The sequence below is a fragment of the Alternaria atra genome (assembly GCF_907166805.1).
Source record: "Alternaria atra isolate CS162 genome assembly, contig: 24, whole genome shotgun sequence".
NCBI lineage: Eukaryota > Fungi > Ascomycota > Dothideomycetes > Pleosporales > Pleosporaceae > Alternaria > Alternaria atra.
Genome location: NW_025091322.1, coordinates 245951 through 267413, shown reverse-complemented (window position 1 = coordinate 267413; position 21463 = coordinate 245951). Strand labels below are relative to the sequence as shown.

At 49.9% G+C, this 21463-nt stretch overlaps 3 protein-coding genes across 3 annotated transcripts; 2 read left to right on the top strand and 1 right to left on the bottom strand.

Annotated features, from left to right (window-relative positions):
- Positions 1–191: 191 nt before the first annotated feature.
- Positions 192–1683, top strand: ALTATR162_LOCUS5016 (uncharacterized protein; the record flags this gene model as incomplete). Its single annotated transcript, XM_043312632.1, has 3 exons — positions 192–323; positions 462–874; positions 927–1683. 3 exons carry the CDS (start codon positions 192–194, stop codon positions 1681–1683), a joined length of 1302 nt encoding a protein of 433 aa, XP_043168567.1.
- A 6723-nt stretch (positions 1684–8406) lies between these two features.
- Positions 8407–13806, bottom strand: ALTATR162_LOCUS5015 (uncharacterized protein; the record flags this gene model as incomplete). Its single annotated transcript, XM_043312631.1, has 5 exons — positions 8407–8495; positions 8544–8561; positions 12897–13316; positions 13364–13725; positions 13775–13806. 5 exons carry the CDS (start codon positions 13804–13806, stop codon positions 8407–8409), a joined length of 921 nt encoding a protein of 306 aa, XP_043168566.1.
- Positions 13807–20095: 6289 nt separating this feature from the next.
- On the top strand, positions 20096–20548 carry ALTATR162_LOCUS5014 (uncharacterized protein; the record flags this gene model as incomplete). The annotated part of the gene is made up of 1 exon (XM_043312630.1): positions 20096–20548. One exon carries the CDS (start codon positions 20096–20098, stop codon positions 20546–20548), a length of 453 nt encoding a protein of 150 aa, XP_043168565.1.
- Positions 20549–21463: the final 915 nt, after the last annotated feature.

Here is a 21463-nt window from a genome sequence, read left to right as displayed (position 1 = left end):
GCTCCGACTCCACGCATAATGTAACAACGCGCACCTCGCGTACCCCTTTTCTATCGATGCGCATCTCGAATTGAAAAGCTCTTGCGTCCCAAGTAGTGAATGTCGATTACACAGCGAGAAGCTACTCAGAAATTGCGCGTTCCGAACGACACCGTTGTGCGTGAGATAGGAGGAAGCAGAGCATGTATACAATGGATTTGTTCGACTTCAAGCGTACGACATGGCAGATTGCGTTATCTGCAGTCGTTACCGCGTCCGGTATGTTCATATTCAAGCTAGTAAAGATGCGCATGATCTTCTATAAGCTCAAAAAGCAGGGTCTGGTATGCGAACTCTTCCAAACATGTTGCAAATCCTGTGCTAACGCGACACAACTAAAAGCCAATGCCGCCGTGGGATTTCGCAGCCGGTAACTTGAAAACATTGCCGGGATTTTTTGAGAAGTTTCTAAAGGTTCACAGCAATCTGATGCCTTCACTTTGCTATCATACGACTTCAAAGACTCGGATAACTGCTTCTATGTCGATCTTTGGCCTTTTAGCAGTCCGCTGATTGTTGTCACTTCCCCCGAGCTGGCAATGCAAGCATGTCAAGAACATGATCTCCCCAAACCAGCGATTCTGATTCCATTCTTCGCGCCGTTTGCAGGAGGCCCGAATCTGTTCGATATGAACGGGGCCGAGTGGAAGCGTTCGAGAGCGCTATTCAACCCAGGCTTCAGTGCCAATATCATACTCGAGAGCACGCCGCACATCATCGACGAAGCTGAAGTCTACGTGGCGTTGCTGCGAGAGCATGCGAAGAAAGGCGACACTTTCTCGCTGGACAGACTGACATGTGACTACATGATGGACCTCATCGGTGCCATTACCATGTAAGTACAATTTGGGGTCGTCAGACTGGATTCATGTACTGAGATATACCAGCAACACCCGCCTCCACTCCATGACCAGTCACAATGCGCTTGCAGCTGCGATGAGGAGCTCCATAGAATGGCATTGTCAGGACGAGGAGCTGAACCCGTTCAAGCGCTGGAACCCTATGCGCCCTTTAATTGAATGGTCTAACGGCAAGGCAATGGATCGTTACCTCAGCACCGAGCTGGACAAGCGATATGAGGATTGGAGGACCAACGAGCCGCCCACTCGTGCCAAGTCAGTCATGGACATCGTAATAGCAGCGTACATGGGCGAGCGCAAAGGAGCGGCGAAGCTTGACCCCGAGTTCAAAAAATGGGCGACGGTTCAAATTCGGTTGTTCCTCTTCGCTGGGCACGATTCAACCGCTGCTACCATTGTATACAGTCTCAACATGTTGTCCAAGCACCCAGACGCTTTGGCTAAAGTCCGCGCGGAGCTCGATGACATCTTTGGCGAGGGCATCGACTCGGCTGCAGGTGTGCTTAGAAAGCACCCAGAGCAAATCAACAGGCTCCCGTACACGACCGCGGTGATCAAAGAGACGTTACGGCTCTTTCCACCAGCTTCGGGCATGAGAGGCGGTCTTCCGGGTGTCTTCTTGCGCGACAAGAGTGGGAATAAATACCCAACTGAAGATATTAACCTTTGGGTTGTCCACGGCGCGGTCCAGCGGAACCCGAACTACTGGCCAGAGCCTCACAAATTTTTGCCTGAGCACTGGCTTGTTGAGCCTGCAGACATGGGCATATCGATATCGATATAAAATAGCAGATTTCATATCGATATCGATTTGAAGTTTTTTATATCGATATCGACGTCGATATCGATCGTTATCGATGACATAAGCTATAAAAAATCAATTAGCTAGCTAAGTGTCCTCAAACCACGTTATCTCATCAATCACTTCATCTGTCCAGCCCTGGATAGCCTCATTTTCGCCTGGTTCAAGTTGAAACCCCCTTCCGGACCTGGATGAAGGCGTAATTAATCCCTTGTCAAAACTTGGGGGGGTGTAAGAGTTATCGTATTGTCAAGGTGAGACCTAAGACTAAGTACTGACGCTAAGTAGTCATGCAACATCAGTCACATGACCACTGTCTTCATCGCCCATCTTGACATCCCTGATGAAGCCAACTACCAATACACTCGATTTTCTCGATATTGGCACACGATAGCCTGAGTCGATCGTATCTACAAGTCCTTCTTGCACCTGAAAACACCCTTTCTGCCTCTGCAGATTCAGCAGGGATTGAGAGTATATCGATAGCCATCTGGCTAAGCTTTGGATATCGGCGTCTCTGATCCTCGTGGCACCACCATTCTAAAGCTGTACAGCTAATCGCAATGGGTGTGGCCTCAATAAACACGCTAAAGTCATCCTCATCCTCATTAGCTGTCGTTCCAGCTAAGTTGCGGCGTAAACGATCAAACCCAGAGAGATCTCAATGTTGGGGCTGTTGAACAGGTTCGGAACCAGGGATTAAAGCCATTTTATAATCCTCTACCCAAAGTGTATAAGCTTTATCAATTGCTGGCGCTATCCAGCTTCGGGTCCAGTTCTTTTTGATATAGGCTGACCGCTTTGAAGGATCGAGAAGAAGGGCTGCGGCGTATACAGGTGCTTCGTCTGTGAGGCCGTAGTACTTACTAAGGACATACCATCCCATGTTAATAGCGTGGAGCATCTGAGGATCTTCTTGACCAGGCGTAGAGTACCTTTCCTAATAACTTATTAGTAAAGATACCTAATAAGACGTCTACTTTACCTTCTCTTGTTCATAGTGGTAGAGGAGAACATCCATAATCTCAAGGCTCTGTCCAATTGATGACTTATCCCCTTCTGCGTGTAGAGTCGCACCTGCAAACGGTTGCAAGAATGAGTGAGCTTTGCTAAGGATATCCCAATCCTCAGCAGTAAGCTTAATGCCATTTAGGTCGTCTTCGTGATCAACGAGAAAGACCTTAATCTCACTCTGTTTCCGCAGTGTTTTATCGATAAACAGATACCACGATGACCACCGCGTTATATTATCAATCCCTATCTGTATCCCAATAGCCTCAAGCCAGTCCTTATCGCGTTGTGGTGAGCGGTGGATCCAGATACCCAGGTCGTGAAGCTTTTCGAGTGCAGGTAATCGGCCTATCCCATCGAAATCCTGGTGTTGAGGATTCTGGCTCGCCTGTCGCGATCCACGGCCTTTCGCGGTTGCTCGCCAAGTTTTACGGCCGCGAGCGTCGTCTTTCGAGTTATTGGAGCTTGAGATAAGGGAAAACCTATCAAAAAGTTCCTCTCCATCGACCTCAGCTGCTGCGGACAACGCGGCGATAAGAGCTTCTTTAGAAGACGCGAGGAGGAAGGCTTGAAGGGATAGGTTGATGATATGGGCTATACAGCGTATACGGCGCCTTTTAGGGTCGTACTTAACCTATATAGTGTTAGCAAGATACCTAGAAAACGTAGAAAACAAACCTGATGCTCTTCAAGTAATCGAGATGCCAGAGATTCCAGACAAGTGTCGTTTGACGTCGCGTTGTCGCCTGTATACCACCCAAGGTTTGACGTGATCTCGTATTGTTTAAGAACCCGATGGATTAAGGATGCTTGAGATGATCCTGAGTGGTCTCCTGGTAACTCCACTAGGCCTAACAAGGCTTTTTGAAGCTTATATTCGTGATTGATCCATTGCCCGCAGATAGCAAGCATGCCCTTTCGATGGGGCGACGTCCAGATATCTGTTTGTAAGTGAATCGGGCTGCGAGCCATGGTAAGAGTATCTTGAAGCTGATCTCGGTACATGACGTAATTAGCAGCCATAAGACGTATAACAATGCGTCGAGACTTGATGAGAAAATGGCCACTTTCAGGATTAGCGGCTAGAAGTAGAGCTTGCATCTCTGGCCACTCAACACTGCTAAATGGTAGGCGCCGTCGGGTAAGTAATCCAACTACTGCTTCTTTGTAGGCTTCCCTATCGAACGTACGATGTAGGGCCGCGGTTGAAGGTAAAAGGCCTCGAGATAATGACGTATCTGCGTCGTTCAAATGCTGCTGACGTAGCTGTTGCTGAGATAATGGGTGCTGGGTGCGACAATGATATGAAGCATTAGATTTTGATGTTTGAGGGCCCCATTGAGGATGCATCATGCATATAAACTCTTGAGTGCCTTGAGATCCACGTTTCTGGCTTGGTACGGTACGTCGTTCCATGACATCCCAGAAGTTACTAGGTAACTTAATTGGGTTGCTAGCAGAGCTAGATGGTGCGACATCTGATGATAAAAAGGACTCCATGGTGTAATAGGTAAGTAGTACTAATCAGGTTAAAAAACGGCTTGTTGATAGATATTAAGGGATAAAAGTACGTATCTGCAGAGATATTTAGGTTTTAAGTGTGAGGGGTAGTTATAGGCAATAGTATTTGCTTCACACTACAAGAGAATAGTGGGGGAAAGCTCTTGTATTACTACACTAGGTAGGGAGGTCGTGAGAATAATTCTTGTCCATCTCCTAACGCGCGGAGCGCAGGTTATGAGCAGGTTCAGAGGCCAAGGCGCGAGCGAGAGAAGCAAACATGTTGGGACCATAATCGTCCTCCTCGCTCAGCCTCTGCCGTCCCGTGTTACAGTAAGGGCTGCCAAGCTTTTTCATCGATATATCGATATATCGAAAACGGGTGAGTTTCGATATCGATATCGAAATCAGCCTCAAAATCCATATCGATATCGATATATCGATATATCGACGCTAAAGCATATCGATTTGCCCATGTATGACTTACTGATTGGAAGCCTTAATTTACACTGTTCTCCTCGCCAGAACAATTAACCTGACAGCGCTCTACCACTGAGATATACACTCTAGTGGTGGGTTTGATAAAAGAACGATAGATTAAGTAGTATATATACAATATATTGTTCACCTCCTCTAACAACACCATGGCCCGTGCTCCCCGCGTTCTGATAGCAGCGGTGAGGCTAAGCTTTACGCCGCGCTCTAACCTACGCCTCATACGATTAGTGTGAGTGTGGGGTAAAAGCTTAGCAACTCCGTCAACTCCGGCGGAGCTCCATGGAGGCCAAGGAGGGAGGGAGTAAGGAGGGAGGCCAAGGAGCTCCCTCCATGGACCATGGCGCACACTGGCATTACGCCTACACAAACTAAGGTCGTCTCGAGGATGCATCTAGCAAGGAAACAGATACTACTGTATTAGGCGTCGAGTATATAATGTGGCTCTGTGCTGATGTTGACTGACCGCATATACAGGCTTGAATTAAGGTATTTTCTAACTTTAATATGCGATTTCTACACATGTCCATCCTGAGCGCGCTCTTCGCTAAAGCGTTCGCGTAAACAGCAATTGTGTCGCTCTAGAACAACTAAGTCGAGTAGGCGGATTGCGTACTAAAGGTAGGACAACAAAGCACTAGGCGACCGCTCCTACCGATAACAGCCCACCCTAGCTTCACTTCCGCTCCAACACAGCTTAGAGAGTGCAGTGTACTAATCACTTCGTCAGATCGCTGTGTCGCCACCGATCAGCTAAACGACGTTAGTTCCATCGCCATCGAGCTAGGCTTGTGTTGCTAGTTTTACAGGTAGGTTTGGTCTCGTGACAGATGCGTATTCAAAGCCCTAACTATCTAGTAATGACAACTGCAACACGCCGCTCACGGATCAAGGAGGCGAAGAGACGTGGTATCCTGGGCTGGATCAGATGTCGGACGACTTCAAAGCGCAGGTGGGCAGCTACATATGCAACAACGGGACTCTCTCTTCACACTGCCCAGGGGCTGGGGCGGCGAACGTAACTACCTCGGGAGGCACAACAGTCCTCACCGCGTCTTAGTAAACGATCTGGGCTCATTGCTTCGATGATCCGAGGTTTTGTGGGCACAGCGCCGAGATCGCAAATATTGCCAAGGTATACAATAAAGCCAAGGGCAAGCAATATTGAGCGAGTCTGGTATGTTGCTCGAGCTGTCAATCATACGGCATCGCCCCTCAAGAGTGATGTCCAGCAATGCCGCAACGTGAACCTGGCGTCTAGACGCGATTGATGCCTGCTATGTCTGTTGCTTTAGCTTTTGTCGTTTCTCGATGCTGCGCTTTCGCTGCATGTCGCGCACAAACATGCTTCATCTCTGGGAAAACTGTTCCCGTAATCGACCGTGATCTCCATGCCATCCCATATGTCTCGTCGTGCGCGAAGCATCAGTCTTGCTCTGCCGGAGAAAATCTTCACCGTCATTTCAGCACAAGGGTTGCAGGCATGATTGACCAGTCGAGCCCAGTTGCTCTTCTCCTTGTAATACAGTCGGCATGTCGTGCCTACATCTGGCCTCTTGGACTCGACAGATGTGTAGCTGCCGGTGGACCAGAACCCAGTCTGGCGGGAGGTGGCGGTACCAGCTAGCCTGGTGCTGCTTGCCAGACAGGATCATGAAGGGTGGGAGACACCAGCCAGACGCGTTGATACACTCAATCGCGGTAACCCACTCTCAATTGCCTGGCTGTACGACGGTAGCGCGACCTACTGTATCTGAGCTTGTGACCACCTTAGACGTAGCGGCGACGCCCATCATAAAGCCAGTCTCATCGAAGTTATATATATCGTCGTCTAGTATACCGTACGCCTGGCGCGTCTCCTCTACAAGCTTAAACCATGCTGCGATAGCGACAGGATCCTCACAGCGAGCGCGCTGGCTATGGAACTTCCTGTTCCACTTTGTCTGTAGCTCAGACTGGCTGTTGACAAAGCGCGACACCCAGTTCTTGCCTGTAGGTGGTGGAGGTGGATCTTGGCCGCGCGCGGCAAGAAGAGCGTCTGCCATTCGTCGTACGTCGATGACCTGGGGCTGAAAGCCTCGTCGATCGAGGTCTAGGATCCATTGAACGAGAGACTGCTCTTCGATAGGGTCTAGCTTCCGTTTCTGGGCGTTGAAGTCCTTAATTGTAGGGACGCGTTGACATCGGCGTCGGAGCGTTGTTCGCGGAGCGTCGTACAACGAGGCAGCCTGGCGCTGGCTTGTAACACGTTTTTCTTGGAGCGCACGAGATGCTAGAAGAGTTCTACCCTCACGATAGGTTTGCTGAGCACGTGGTTGTTGAGCCATGGTCGTTGGCGCAGACGGAGTTGCGAGGATTTGGTGGGGTGGGCCGAGGACTGGTGGAACACGTTAATACATCAAGAAATCTTACGATAATCACGATTTGCGGTGGTTGTACAGCCTCATTTTCGATAGATAGGATTGTTGGTGGGGTGATCATCACTCGACCATGATCATCACGCGCACAGACACGGTAGTGTGATTGGCTGGAGTCTCGCTCCGTGGATGTCTACAGTTTTTGACAGTTTTTCAATGACGTTCCTATTTGCGTAATACTTTGTGTACAATTGTAATGGTTACGTATATGTTGCATATCCTGATTGGCCCCCGGAGAGAGCAAAGATCACATTGTGACTTCCTTTTTACAGCTGATGACTGCTCGTCTGAGCCGATCGTGGACAACTTCAGGTGCGGTTTTTTCGGCGGCTGAACACAGCCTACCCGACACAGCAGAGAGCTAACGAATTCTAACATTGGCCAGCAGATGATAGTGAGCCAGAAGAGAAGCTTCCAGGTGCATACGCCACCGCTCGATGGATTTCTGTCTAGCGCGATGTATAATGCAGGCCCTAACGTGTTCCACAAGCGAGTGGATCACACAAGCGAGCGGATCAGCCCCACCATATGTTGCGTATAGAATTAGTATTACTGTAGGCAAGGGAAGCACTAGTATTGGGTCTCATGTATGAGCGTATTGTTGTGTATATGTACAAGTGCGTGATCTGAGCTCTAAAGTAGTCAGACGCAGTAGTCATGCCTGCATAGAAATCATATAATATCGTCCTAGGCTTACAACAGATCTATCAACGGGGAATCGCCGCCTTTAGCTCTTCACATAATGTGGGCGAAAGCCTCGACCGCACTAACAGGATGGCCGACCCGCACCGGCCACAGGGTTGCGCCAGAGGCGTTATATTTATTCTGGTGTGGACAAAGAAAGAGGTTTAGATAGGCTTCATCGCAACTTAGGCAGGCTGCCAAGAGAATCCGGCCACATTTTTAGCCACAACCACCAGATCGGATCTCGGCAGAGCGAGAGGATCTGAAACCGGGAACGGAACCCTTGCCCCAAAGTAACGTGTCTACTAAGAGTGTTTCCCTCAATATCAGCGATCTTGACGTACATAGCGACCCGACGTGATATGTCGCTAATGGCCATTAGGATAGCAGGGTTGAGGTTGCGATGGAGGCGTTGCCGCCATCGCAGATCCATTACATGGCAAAGTTCGGCGGAATTACTTGGCGTACCCCGCCCGAGATGGTACCGAATATCTGTCTTGGCCGAAATTCTACGTACACTTCAGAATCATAACGTCTCTGAAGCTTCTTTTGGGACATAACATGGACCTCTTAACAGACAAGGGAATTCATCGGCCCCTTACTGAAGACCACATCCATATTTTAACCCTTCGGCCAGGATTATTGAACGACCCCCATTTACGGCGAGCTTGAATACCTTGTGATAGGCTAGAGCCTAGTTAGTGTAGTGTTCCTCGGTGGAACCTTCGGGCTTACTTGGTGTTCTGGGAATCGCTAGAAGCTTCTCGAACACAGTACTACCGGGTGTTTATAGACTCAGCATGAGCAGTAGATAGGAGGGCATCGAATACAATCCTGTTACCAGGCATCAGCAACATTTGCGTAGCCCCTTACAGAAACTCTATCAGAAAGTCAGTGGGCTGGTGAAAATACTTTGAATAAGACTAACTTGTGTATGTGGGACTTTGTGTGCCCACGTTTTGTTATGTGGGTGCCATTTGCGACTTTTTCTCCTGCTGCCTTCACCATCCTCACTATTTTCGATCACCCAGCCTCTATCGGCCAGACTTGTCAACAATCAAGCCAATCAAGCCGATCTAACTACATTTAGTAAAATCTTAACCTCCGCGAGTTAGTGGATTACCATATTAGGTTAGACCGGCTTGATCGGCTTGATTGTTGACAAGTCTGCTATCGGCTTCGTGTAGGACATCTTGGATGATAGATTTTCGTTTAGAGCAATTCCTCAGGGAGAAGTCGTTGGGGGCGTCTTGTGAGGAACAGATCTAGTCTTGATGAGTCGAATGAAAAAAAATATGTCTTCAAAAGTACCTGCTTATTCGAGAAGACCCAGACAGCGAGGGGCTCATATCAATATCAGTGTTCTCGGCTGTGCTACTCTCCCTTCTGAGACATCCATATTGGACATCAAGGGTGTTGACATCGTCCTCGCCAGCCTTATCAATCAAGTTTGATTGGACTGTCTTGCGTAGTTCATCACCCAGGGGCGGTTTATTATTAAGACATCCTGACTTGACAAGACAGTTAACAAATGATTTGTGCGCAAAGATCGTGACTGCGAAAAAGGTTCACAGGAAGCTTTTCTTACCTGTCCAGAAGCGGGTTGGTTGCGAGATGGGTATGTCAATGGGGATGTGTCAGATAGCATGTGTTGCTGTCAGATAGAAGGCCATCCAGCAGGCAATTTAGCATCGGTGTCGATTGCAGCCATGTTGGCCGACGCGCAGCGCCTAGGACGCGCGCCACGCTCCGAGCTTCAGTGTGTCCATCAATCAAGTAAGTTACTTGCTTGACACCAGGGCTCCAAGCAACTGTGGGCCCTTTGGACCGACCGGTTCAACCGGTTGCTTTAACGTAAGCAGATCGTCTTGGAGTGATTGGCCAGTGTTGCGCGTCGGTGCTTAAGGTTCCAACTAATTTAGTCCGGCCCACTGTAGTGCTCTAGCGCCCTGGTGTCAAGCAAGTAACTTACTTGGTTGATGGACACACTGCCGAGCTTACCGCATCGATGTCGATACACAACGCGCACTGCCGGCCCATCTTCAGAGCCATTTGGACACAATACTGTCACGCAAGAGAGATGACTCTCGTTCGACAATGAGAACATAGGCACGGAGTTGATGGCTCTCGAGTCATCTTCGCCAGCAAAGAGTAACAATGGCTCGAGGTAACGAATGCCTATGATCTCCAGCACACTCGACTTCATGTCACGCGACTTCCTTCCTCCACCGCCTTCGGGCAAGACGCTGCCCCGATTGTCACAGCCTCAGGCTGATACCATCATCGGATATCTGTCCACTTCGCAGGCCTTCGAGCTCACACTGCAGACCGCCTTCACTCCCGACGAAGAAACTGCGCTTGCTGACTTTACGCTCAACCCCGTTCTCGTCTTCCCTTTTCTAAGTTCCCAATGGGTCGTTACTAACGATGTTGACGACGCGATCGACAGCCTTATCGATCCAAAGGCCACCTCTAGCGCCAGCGCTGACGATCTAGACGAATACGAGCGATGGAAACGATGAGAACCGCGGGCGGAGAAAGGCTCAGAAGTCGCCAATAACCCGATACAATACTGGATACAACAACGCGACCGCTACCCACGACTTGCCCAGCTCGCGATTGACGTCATATCAGCCCCAGCTTCAAGCTGCGACTGTGAGCGCATGTTTAGTGAGCTCGGTAATCTATTAGAGCCGCGAAGACGGGCGATATCACCCCAGTTACTGGCGGCAATACAGTGCGTACGACGGTGGCAGAAAGCTGGCTTCGGCATGGGCAAAACGGGGGCGACAAAACTAGTATCTGACCACCAGATAGACGCGTTGTACGGCGTATGCGACTGGGATCAAGACGACATGTAATCAGTATAGGCGGGCGGTCTATCGTACACAAATCTATCAAGCCTTCAAGCCGAGTTTCAAGCAAGCCGCCCAGAACACCAGAAGCTTGTAATCCAAGCCTATATCCAAGCTTCAAGAACGAGCCTCACGCCAAGCCGACGTCAAAAGCTTGATTGGCTTGCTTGTTGGCAACTCTGCTCGCATGCAGACTTTCAACGGAGGAACATTCTTATACGCAAGCGGGAGACGCAACCCGACAGTGCGCACTCCGAGTTGGTCATCATAGACTGGGAGTTTGCCGGCTGGTACCCAAGCTACTGGGAGTACGCCCGAGCTATCTTTGCTTGCGGACGATGGGACGATGACTAGAATGATTGGGTTGGCCAGATTCTGGAGCCGTTCCGTGAAGAATATGCGTGGATGGAGATACTGCTCGGAGCTGTGGTCATAATCTACGTGCGCTCGAGACGATCAACTGCGCTCTCAGACTGGTCATGTGTATAAGCTTCTAAACTGCATCACAGTAAGCCGCTTCTCAGCCGCTTTGCCAATCGTTATGCAGATTGCTTTTCGCTCCTCGACACCGCAGACGATCGCAAAATGATTTCCAAGAGATGGAACTGGCAGGGACAGGTATAGCACTTGCGAGCATGTTAAACTTACACCGCACGACTAGACTTGTCAACACTCCAGTTCATCAAGCCGGTCTAACCCAATATGGCAATTCACTAGCTCGCATAGGTTAAGATCTTACTAAACATGGTTAGATCGGCTTGATTGGCTTGATTGTTGACAAGTCTGCGCACAACACATCTATCCAACATAGGCAACAAAGTAGCGCAAGACGCAATGACGGAATCAAGACGCCCCCAGGCGCAACAGTCAGAGCACAGCCACCAGCGGGGTTTGTTGTCTACCTACCGCCAACCAACAATGTTCGCGACGTCCCGCATCAACAAGCCCTCGGGCTGATCAGTATCACCGCTCGCACGAACCACCTCACAGACACCTGGCGTACTACTGTCATACGAGTAGTGCCACTCCAACACACCCAACAAGGCCTGATGAGACTCGCGCGAGAGCTCTCATGCTCAGCGAGCCGAAGTTTACTCGTTCTGTGCCCGCCAGTCAGCCGCGGACTTGATGTGCTCGTCCAACGCCTTCAAGTAGTCTGGCTTTCCAGCAACGCTCTTCTGATGGATCTCACTGAGTGCATGACCCATTCTCTGCGCGGTTTCGTACCACAACCTCTCGAAGTTGTCCCCTGTGACCTCCGAATGAGGCAAAATAGCCCACGAGAATGAGTCGCGATTGTCGACCACGGTCTTGAACAGCAATAGCAACACAATCGGCCAACAACATCTTCCCCTCACACCGTTCCCATTTGATGGTAGAGTCGTTGCATCGCAACAATCGAAGTCCTACGGTCAACCCACATTAGAACCCATTCTAGAGAACCCAACCAGCGGCTTGGTCAGCCACATGACAGTCTATTCCCGCATTCTCAAGAGGTAAATAAGCAAGCCCAGTAGGTGTGCTCTTATAATAACGTCATTTCCAGGAGGCTCTGTCAGCGTATCACGTATTCAAACAGCTACTACACCCTACACCCTTCCAACGCGACAAACGATGTGCAGAAGATGCTTGTACTTGTGCGGCTCGCTCCGCATCCAGCAACTTGTGCTAGTGCAGATACGCGTCCATCTTCTCCGCCCGCTGCCCGACGTACGCCGCCAACAACGCCGTTATGGTCAATACCGCCGGCGTCGCCAACGTCTGCAGCGAGACCAACTTGATACAGTCTCCCATGGATATTCCTCCTGCTTTCCGACTTGGCTCATAGACCTTCCTACCGTCCGGGACTGGGCGTCCATGGAAGCTTCGCAGGGCCGGCTCGGCAGTATCCGTCAAGCCGTGCTTGAGGCTCGCATCGGGCAGAGCGTCCGGCACGTCCGCCGAAGGAGCAGTGGCCTGTGGGATCTCCGCTACGAGCACGCGATACGTCGCGAAAATCACAGGCAGAGCGCAGCTCAGCAGCACGACCAGGCCGCCTATCCATACTTGTCCGGCACTCGAACGCGCTCGGAGCCGGAGCATCTTCCCGCCTGCCCGCCCTATCAAACTTTTGCGATCGCCGTAGCTCTCGCCTGAAAGCGTGCGCGCTAGCAGCCCAAATAACGTGACAGACAGCACGTTGAACACCGCATAGAGGTCCTTGGCCCGCCGGTGCCCTATGCGCGAGACGAACGTCCGTTTCCACCGGCGATGTCGGTGCCAATGTCGTGTATGTGCATGACGAAGATCCTCGCTTGTTCGTAGAAGTACAACGCGCCAAAGAGGAGCCAGAGCGACTTGTCCAGCGTGAAGCCTGAGGGAGTGGGCAAGTTCGACGTGAAGAGGTCGGACCACGCGACTGGGCGGCCTGTTGAGGCTGTGTAGTGGCCGACAAGGCCGAAAAGGACAGCGACGGGCGAGAGGAACAGCGCAGAGACGAGTTCGCCGAAGCCGTTGTAGTGCAGGCGCAGCGGAGGCCCGACGTACGAGTGCGAGAGGATCGTGCATATGATGCCGAGGTGGAGCGCCAAACCGCGGAAGGGTGTTCTTGCTCCATTTCCCAACGATGCGCCAGAGAGGGCGGGGTCCGCTGCACGCGAGAAGATGATGAGAGCTACGAGCGCAGCCTGCCAGACCGCACAGCAAGCGAGCGCCGTCCACGGTGGAACGTCCCATCATGAATGATCCTCGTGGTATTTCCATAAAGCTTCGAATTTGCCTGTTTCGCAGCTTCCTCGAGATCCTCCCCTCCCGTCTCTCCTCCCGCCTCTCCTTTGGCCTTCTTAGCGAGCGCCTCGCGCAAGTTGACGTCCCGCCTGATACTCTCCTGTTGACCTGGCGTATCGAGGGCATAGTCGGACCACTCGTTCCCGTAGTTGATAGCGATGTTGGTCCCCCACGTTACCAATATGCACTGTAGAGTCGCCCATCCGTTCAAGCCGCTGAAGATGCTGTTGCTCGAAGATGTCGAGGAGGAGAAGATCTGCGAGGCGAGCACACAGCCGAGGAGGGTGGAGAGGGCACTTCGCACGCGAGCGGTATTCTCCCGAGACGATCAAGGCTCGGATCGACCCGACAAAGTCAAGGTCTTGCGGATCGTGCATTGCGGAGGTTCCACTGCTCGATCGACCTCTGCTTGATTGGATATCAAGAGGCCTCGAGTATACTAAAGAGGGAGGAAAGAGTTAATGTTGCAAAAACACGGTTTGCGATTTGTTCGCGTTGCGAAGTAGGCTACGTCATCGGCTTGTCTACGCGCCTGGTACTTGGAACGACGCGTCTGGGCACGCTATGACACCCGTCTTATGTGACGTCATGTAGCAATCTTCCGGGACTATACTGGAAACAGCCACATGGGGTCTTGCACAGTTGTTCGAGCACTTGGAGTTTCGCGCGCGCACAGTTCAGATAAACCCATGTTAATCACAATATAAATCTCCATCCTATGCTTGAATGGGCTTGAGTCGATTTGTTCGAGTAGCCAATCACAGTTGCTTGTGGCCATGTGCCGAAGTGAACCCGGAACATCACACCAACGCGTATCTGTCGCGCCTAGCACGCGTACTGTGGTAGCACAAGCTATCAGTCAGTGCGCTCACTACGCACCTTCGCGCGCAGCATAAGTTGCACCCAGACGTACGTCCGTGCGATGGTACAGGAGGGCAGTGTGCGTCGCTCGGCTGCTTCGGAAAGCATTCCCAGGTGCTGTGGACCCAACACAGAGCCTGATTCCGTACCCAGCGCCAACATCATCTCCAATACCTAGATTATCACTACATCAGGGCTTAAAATGCTCTCAGTGTCCAAAGATAGCGACAGCTTCGCCTTGTGCGGAGAACACTATGTCAAGACATTTTCAGAATCACAGTACAGTACGAACCACAAGAGGCGGCCGTCACGTGCCTTTACAACATCTGTACGAAAATAGCAGCCCTATCTTTACGCATGTCTATTGCCAACGCTTCTTTGCAACTAGCGCGCAGTCATCGTATTTCGAGGTTACTCCTGGTCCAAGCGGAAATGATGTGGTCAGTCATCCAGTCCTACGAGAGAACGTACGAAGGGCAGCTCCCTCTAGAGAGGCCGTGCTGCACGAGTTGATCGATGCAGAGTTAGCTAGCAGTCGGACAGCGCTAGAAGCTGGATTAGACAGTTGCCCGGGTGTGACCGTCGCGACAGAAGTTGACACTTGGCTGGATGCTACGCGATGGTGGCAGCTGTTCAAAGGCGTCCCACTCCTGAAAGCTGCCCGTCTTAGTCATATGCCCGCCCCCGCCTTAGAGCCCGATCTGTGCGTTCTTGCTGAGAGCGTTGACCGCCTGGTCGATCAGGCACATGCAGATGTTTGTGATGATAGGGTTGGCTTCTTTGATCAGTTTCGAATCAACAGCTTTGTCAGCGACGACACAAGCCGAGCGAGCGAGAAGGCACTCATAGTAAATCTCCAGAAGGAGTCCTATCGAGCCTATAAATACACTTAGAAGCGTCTTCTGTGCTTCGTGTGCCGAACCAGTCAAGACGAAGACCACGGTGGAATGGCTCGCTTACCTCACCAATACACTGCTGTACAGCTAACCTGTATTCATGAGGCAGCCAAACATGCAAGGAAGCTTTGTCAGAGACAGAGCAAGGACACGGAAGCGTTAGACAGGCGGCGCTGCTACTCTGTATATCCTTGCTCGATCATCCACTTCGCGGAAGTGTGTTTGGAAGCCCAGTAGTGGTCTTCCTCGCCGTCCTTGGTATTGACGAGAAGAATGCTGGAGCATTCCACGATGCTGCTGCCTACTCGCCAGTCTTGTCTAAATTCGTCAAGCTATCGCAAATGCTTGTGATACGAAGAGCGGTTGCGGCAGCCGAAGCAGTGATCTAATTGGACTGGACTAGCACTGGACTGGATTTGGATGGACTGGATTTGGCTGGACTGGATCCGGAGTTTGAGAAATTTGGACTGGACTGGATCGAGAGGTCTGGAGGCTCCTGGAGCGCCAATGGACCATGCCTAATTAGGAAGCAGCTTAACCTAATAAGGAAGAGTGAGTCACATTCTCGGCGTTCTTGCTTCGGGTACGCTTTACCTCAGAAGCGCGTTCTCAGAAGGAGTTCATCTAGTCCAATGACTTCCTAATAGCATTCAATAATGAATCTGGTAGGCCAGCGGGACCTACGACTGCTAATATGTTAAAAATGGTATGAACCCACTCAGCGGCGGCAGACATCCTAAAATGGCCGCATCAACAATTACTCAGTTCTTCGCTCGCTCTTCCTCTAAGACTTCCGAGTCTGATAATATTATTCTTGCCCCTGAATCTATTAACCCCCGTCGCGACCCAGAAGCTCTGATCCAGCCAGATGAGTTTACGCTCCAAGGGGAGCAGTATATCCGCTGTGCGGTGCTAGCGAAGGGCCCTAAAGCAACAAAGAAGCGAACGTCGGTGATCTGGATATACGGTGAAGATCTACAGGCCAAAAAAATGGGAGACGTGTATGGTATTGCTACCTCTGTGAAAAACAGCGCCGTCAGCAAGAGCTTCCAGCAGTGTCGAATGGCAATTCTACAGCGCTCGACCACCTCGACTCGACACATAAGATCGATATGGTTACCGGCGAAAGTAAATCCTTCCGAGGAGACTCGGTGGATACGAGCCAGCCGTCGATATCCAACTACCAGGACATGAAGTCAATCGTCTTCGCCCGCCGCTTAGATCGGTTTAAGGAACTCCTAATCCGCTGGCTGGTCTGCTGCCATATCGCTTTCTTCCAGGTTGAAAATGGCTACTTTCGGGATCTCCTCTTTTAGCTATTTCCCCCTTTAGCGAACCTACTTCCAAAAGCCGCATCTACTATTCGTCAACGGGTGATTAGTGCATTCAAGGAGAGGAAGGAGAGATTACGACACGACATGCATGACGCTCGGAGTTCTATTTCGTTATCGTTCGATCTTTGGACGTCGCCGAATCACCTCGCTGTGCTTGGAGTAGTGGCACATTTTATCGATAATACCGGAACACGTCGAACTGCCGTGTTAGCGCTACGTAAGGTCATACATGGGCACTTCCGTTCGTTCATTCGTTCGATCGTTTCGTTTAAACCGTTTATGCACGTTTAACCGTTTAACCGTTTATAGGCATTCGAAAACCGTTTAAACGGTTAAACGGGTTTCCAGCCTTGGCAATCGAAACATCTTTCAAGTCCCTCGATATCGGTCTCAAACCATTATACCAAGTTCAAAACCTCGTCTTTTAACTATCAATATGTCATCTGACACATCGTCTATTATTGATGCTACGGAAACCTCCTAAGGTGTCAATGGATTACCGCCAAACTTCCTCTTAATTATGGAGATCACGAAGGAGCGTTTAAATACACGCGGACGCAAGTCTGGAGGTAAAACCTTCTATGCTTGCACCGTGTGTCGAGATAAACGATACGACCATAAGGTAAATGCTGCCAATCACGTCAGAAACAATCATCCCGTCGCATCCAGATCCACCAGGTCCGTATCGGGTACCCAGCGCTCAATCTCCGCGCATTTTCGTCCTGTAGCAAGCGAGGATGCGATTCGAAATGCCTTCAACCCGCAAGCATATCAGGAAGCATTAATCAGTATACTCACGCGTTGGAGAGTGCCCTTTTCGGCTATTGAATGGGATAAGTTTAAACAACTAGCTCTCGCATGTAACCTATACATCAAAGACTCCCTCATTACCTCACGGCGCACGATAGTCCAATATATTGCAGCAAACTATGATTTTTACAGCAGCGAGATCAAGGACAGTCTTACCACTACGTCAAGTCCGATCCATATCTCAACGAACCTCTGGACATCGCCACATAGACACTCTCTACTTGCTGTGTGTGCACAGTGGGTAGACAAAGACTATAGGCTTTGTAAGGCACTACTATCTCTACCAGAATGTCTAGAGAGCCATTCTGGAGAAGCTTAAGCGCAGGCAGTTATCGATACTCTAGAGAAATATAGGATACAGTTAAAACTTGGATGGCACACGGGTGACAAGGCGACGTCAAACGACACTTGTCTTAAGTCTATACAACGCAAGCTAATAAGTAGACATAGGGTTAGTTAATTACGCAGTGTAAGCTATAGGCTGACATTAAGCAGATCAAATTCAACGCAAAAGGACGTCGTATACGCTGTATCGCGCATATCATTAACCTCTCCCTTCAAGCCTTCCTTCTCGCATCTTCTAAAGAGGCTCTCGTCGCAGCACTCGAGGCAGCATCCGGCGTCACTGGAGAGGAGCTTCTCTCTCAGTTTTCTGAGGTCCTAGCTTCTCATCGAAAGAAGGCTGCCGCCGAACGAAATACAGCAAAGAGAAAGAACGGAGAGCCGGCCAGAAAGCACAGGCGCAAGGGCAGCACGGCTAGCAATGCGTCCGTAATATCGACTGAAGACTTTAGCGGCGTTGAAAATGTCCCTGCATTACGCAAGCTTCATGGCTTAGCTGTGTGGCTAAGGTTATCAACCCTCCACCAGAATGCGTGGGATAAGGCAGTGGGACTGCGTTTAGGAATAGATAATCGCACCCGCTGGTCGTCCTGGTATCAGGTCATTGATCGTGCGATTAGAAAGAAGGACAAAATCCAGTCCTTCATGTCTGATCACGAAGATGCTATCGGAGACAACCGGCTACTAGTTAGAGATTGGGAATTGCTAGGCAAAGCACACACGTTTCCTCAACCATTTGCTTCAGCAACATTGTACGCAGAAGGAGACGACTCATCTATCTCACAATCGTTGATGCTAATGGATATGTTGTTACTCCATTACGAAGAACAACAGGTATCCTTCAATTTATCCACATCAAGTCGATTACTAACATTTTATCAGAAGATATATCAATCGGATGAACACTACGACGAACAGATGGTTCGAGCTATCGATATGGGATGGTTTATCCTCTCTAAATACTACCGCTTAACTGAGGAGGTTCCTGTATACGCCGCCGCTCTGCTCCTTAATCCCCGTAAACGCATCGCGTATATCAAGCAGAACTGGCCAGATGAATGGCACGAGGATACTATTGCCTCGGCCACAGCATTCTGGCAAACGGAATTTAATCACGGACCCCCCAGCGAATATCCCTCTACTCCTACGACGATGCCACCACCACTAGCAAAGAAGCAGAATCAACTCGCGATACTATTAAAGAAGCTGGAGGTTAGGACTATTAATGCGAGTGTTAGTGATGATTTTACTAGCTTCATTAACGGTATGGCAACAGATATCCCTCCGGATTGTACGCCTCTGGGGTTGTGGTGTCAACCACAGCAGAGAAGGCAGTATCCAAAACTTAGCCGCATAGCGATTAGTGTTCTGTCTATCCCAGCGGAGTCATCGGAGCCGGAGAGGACGTTTTCTAGGGCAAGAAGGATATGTTCATGGGATAGATTACGAATCACATGTAAAACTATCGAGATGATTGAATGTACAGGCAATTGGCTGCGTCAAGGACTCATACGGCCTCTCCATGAGAACGGGATGGGTTTAATCAGAATCCCACGGCCGGAAGGTGACTCTCAGGATGTTGAGGATGATAGTGGGCATTATTTCGACTGGTATTGAGCAAGTAGGCGCTGTGGATATTTCTCAACACTATAAGTCGTTCATTCGTTCGTTTAAATCGTTTATTCGTTCGTTTAGCCGTTTGTAATATTTTTAAACCGTTTAACTGTTTGAGAAAATTTCGACCGTTTAAACGGTTTGCCCATGTATGGACTGGAAACGCGAATCTAGCCGAATGGAGAGCGTCTTTTTAGTGGCTTACTGCATAATCGCTGCAACTGCGGCAATCGACTCCTACGCAGGGTTTCTTGAGCGTGGCATAATTCCTGAGTATGTCCATGTTCAAGATGCCTTAGGCGAGCAGTTCTATACCAGCACTGATATAGATGATTTTGACAACGATGTGGGCAAGGCTCAACTGAACACGCGAGCATGGGTAATGCAAGAAGGGGTTTTGGCGCGACGGACAATCCATTTTAGCGCCAACTAGATATACTGGGAATGTGGTAAAGGGGTCTACTGCGAGAACCTTACCCGGCTAGAAAGGTGAGAGCTTCAAAACATCTAAGGCGACATCTTCATAGCTAGTCATCGTTATCCTCAGCCCTCCCACAAACAGGTTCTTCACGCTCGATCCAAACTTCCCGAAACGACTCCTTCAATCCGGCAGGCTACGTACCCCAAATTGCATTTCCTTTCTATTCCAGGACTACTCGAAGCGGGACCTTACAGTCCCAAGCGATAGATGTATTGCAATATCTGGATTGGTGGATCGTATTGCGGGTGCCTTAAAATGCCACAGCGGATATGGCATCTTCCAAAAGTATCTTCATAGGAACCTCCTTTGGCAGGCATCGAACAACAAGATGAAGGAGATTGCGTACGACTACCATGTGCCATCTTGGTCATGGATGGCATATAGTGGAGGCATTCAGTTTATGGACATTCCCTTGGGCGAAGTTGATTGGATTGATCACCTCCGGTTCGACGAGGAGCGCGAATACGGCCATGCCATAATCGCCAACTTATGGACATTTCAGAACTGTATGATTGAAGTTCATGAGGCACAGCATGCAGTCTTGGATCCTAGTAGAGTGAAAAGAGGGTGGATGCAGTATGACGTTGAGGGCGGTGAAGATATTCGCAAAGAAGATTGTGTCGTTATGGGAAGGCGAAGGAAGAGTAACAGTGACATTGAGGAATACTACGTACTGGTTGTCAGGTCAACTAGCGTGGATGGTGAGTACAGGAGGGCTGGTGTTGGCTTGATACAGAGTGACTACGTGGTAGCACAGAGGACCAACATACGACTCGTGTGAACGACTTTGCGCCAAAATTTCTAGAAGAGTAGTGGATTATATGTTGAAGCACAATTTACGTATACATTCCGTCTACTTGTAACACGTTTGGCTAAGTTATAGAGAAGCTCACCGTAATGACTGCTGCAGGCTAATGCAATTGACTTACCGACCTACATCGTCCTTACACGAAACGGGTTTAGTGGCAACATAATTAGCGGTATTTACCTCTGTACAAGCAGTAGATTGACGCATAAGATACTTCAGCTCGCCACCGCAAGCAGGGAGGACGGCTGACCCGCACTGGCACTAACCTTGTGCAGAGGGCCATGGTTTTTTCCCTTTATAAAAATAACGTTAGACCAATGATTGCAAGACAGTTCAGGGCAGCTGTTGAACATGTGGGCCGCGGCTCATCCTGGTTAATGCCAAGAGTCTGGAAGAGGTTCGTCAGTCTTCGTCAGATCGGATCTGTCGTGTGGATCCACGCTAGAACATGACCGCAGGCAGGTTGGTCTGAACGAAGTCCCACCTAAACCTTGGGGTACACGAGTCACGGCATAAGTAGTACATCACGTGCCAAACCGCCAAGGGCTGATTTCCTGGCCAATAGCGCACAAGTTCAATACTGAACTTGCTTATGTTACGACCAAGCGGCTCAAGAAGCGGCCAGTATCTACCACTGGCATCCGAAGAACTTTGCCGAGGGCCAACTGCTCCTGAAGGCCAGAAGAATTGTTGTGGGTACGTATCTAAAAAAAATATCACTCCAGGCATGAAGCTCAGAATGTCATCCACAAAAGTGCAATTACGTGCATAAGTGAACGGTTCATAGAATACTAGCCCTGCACTGCACTGGATTCCTGGTTTTCAACCTTGGTCTACCAGCCTTCTTCTCTTGTTTGCACCTACTGCGTCTCCATTCTCGCTAGACGG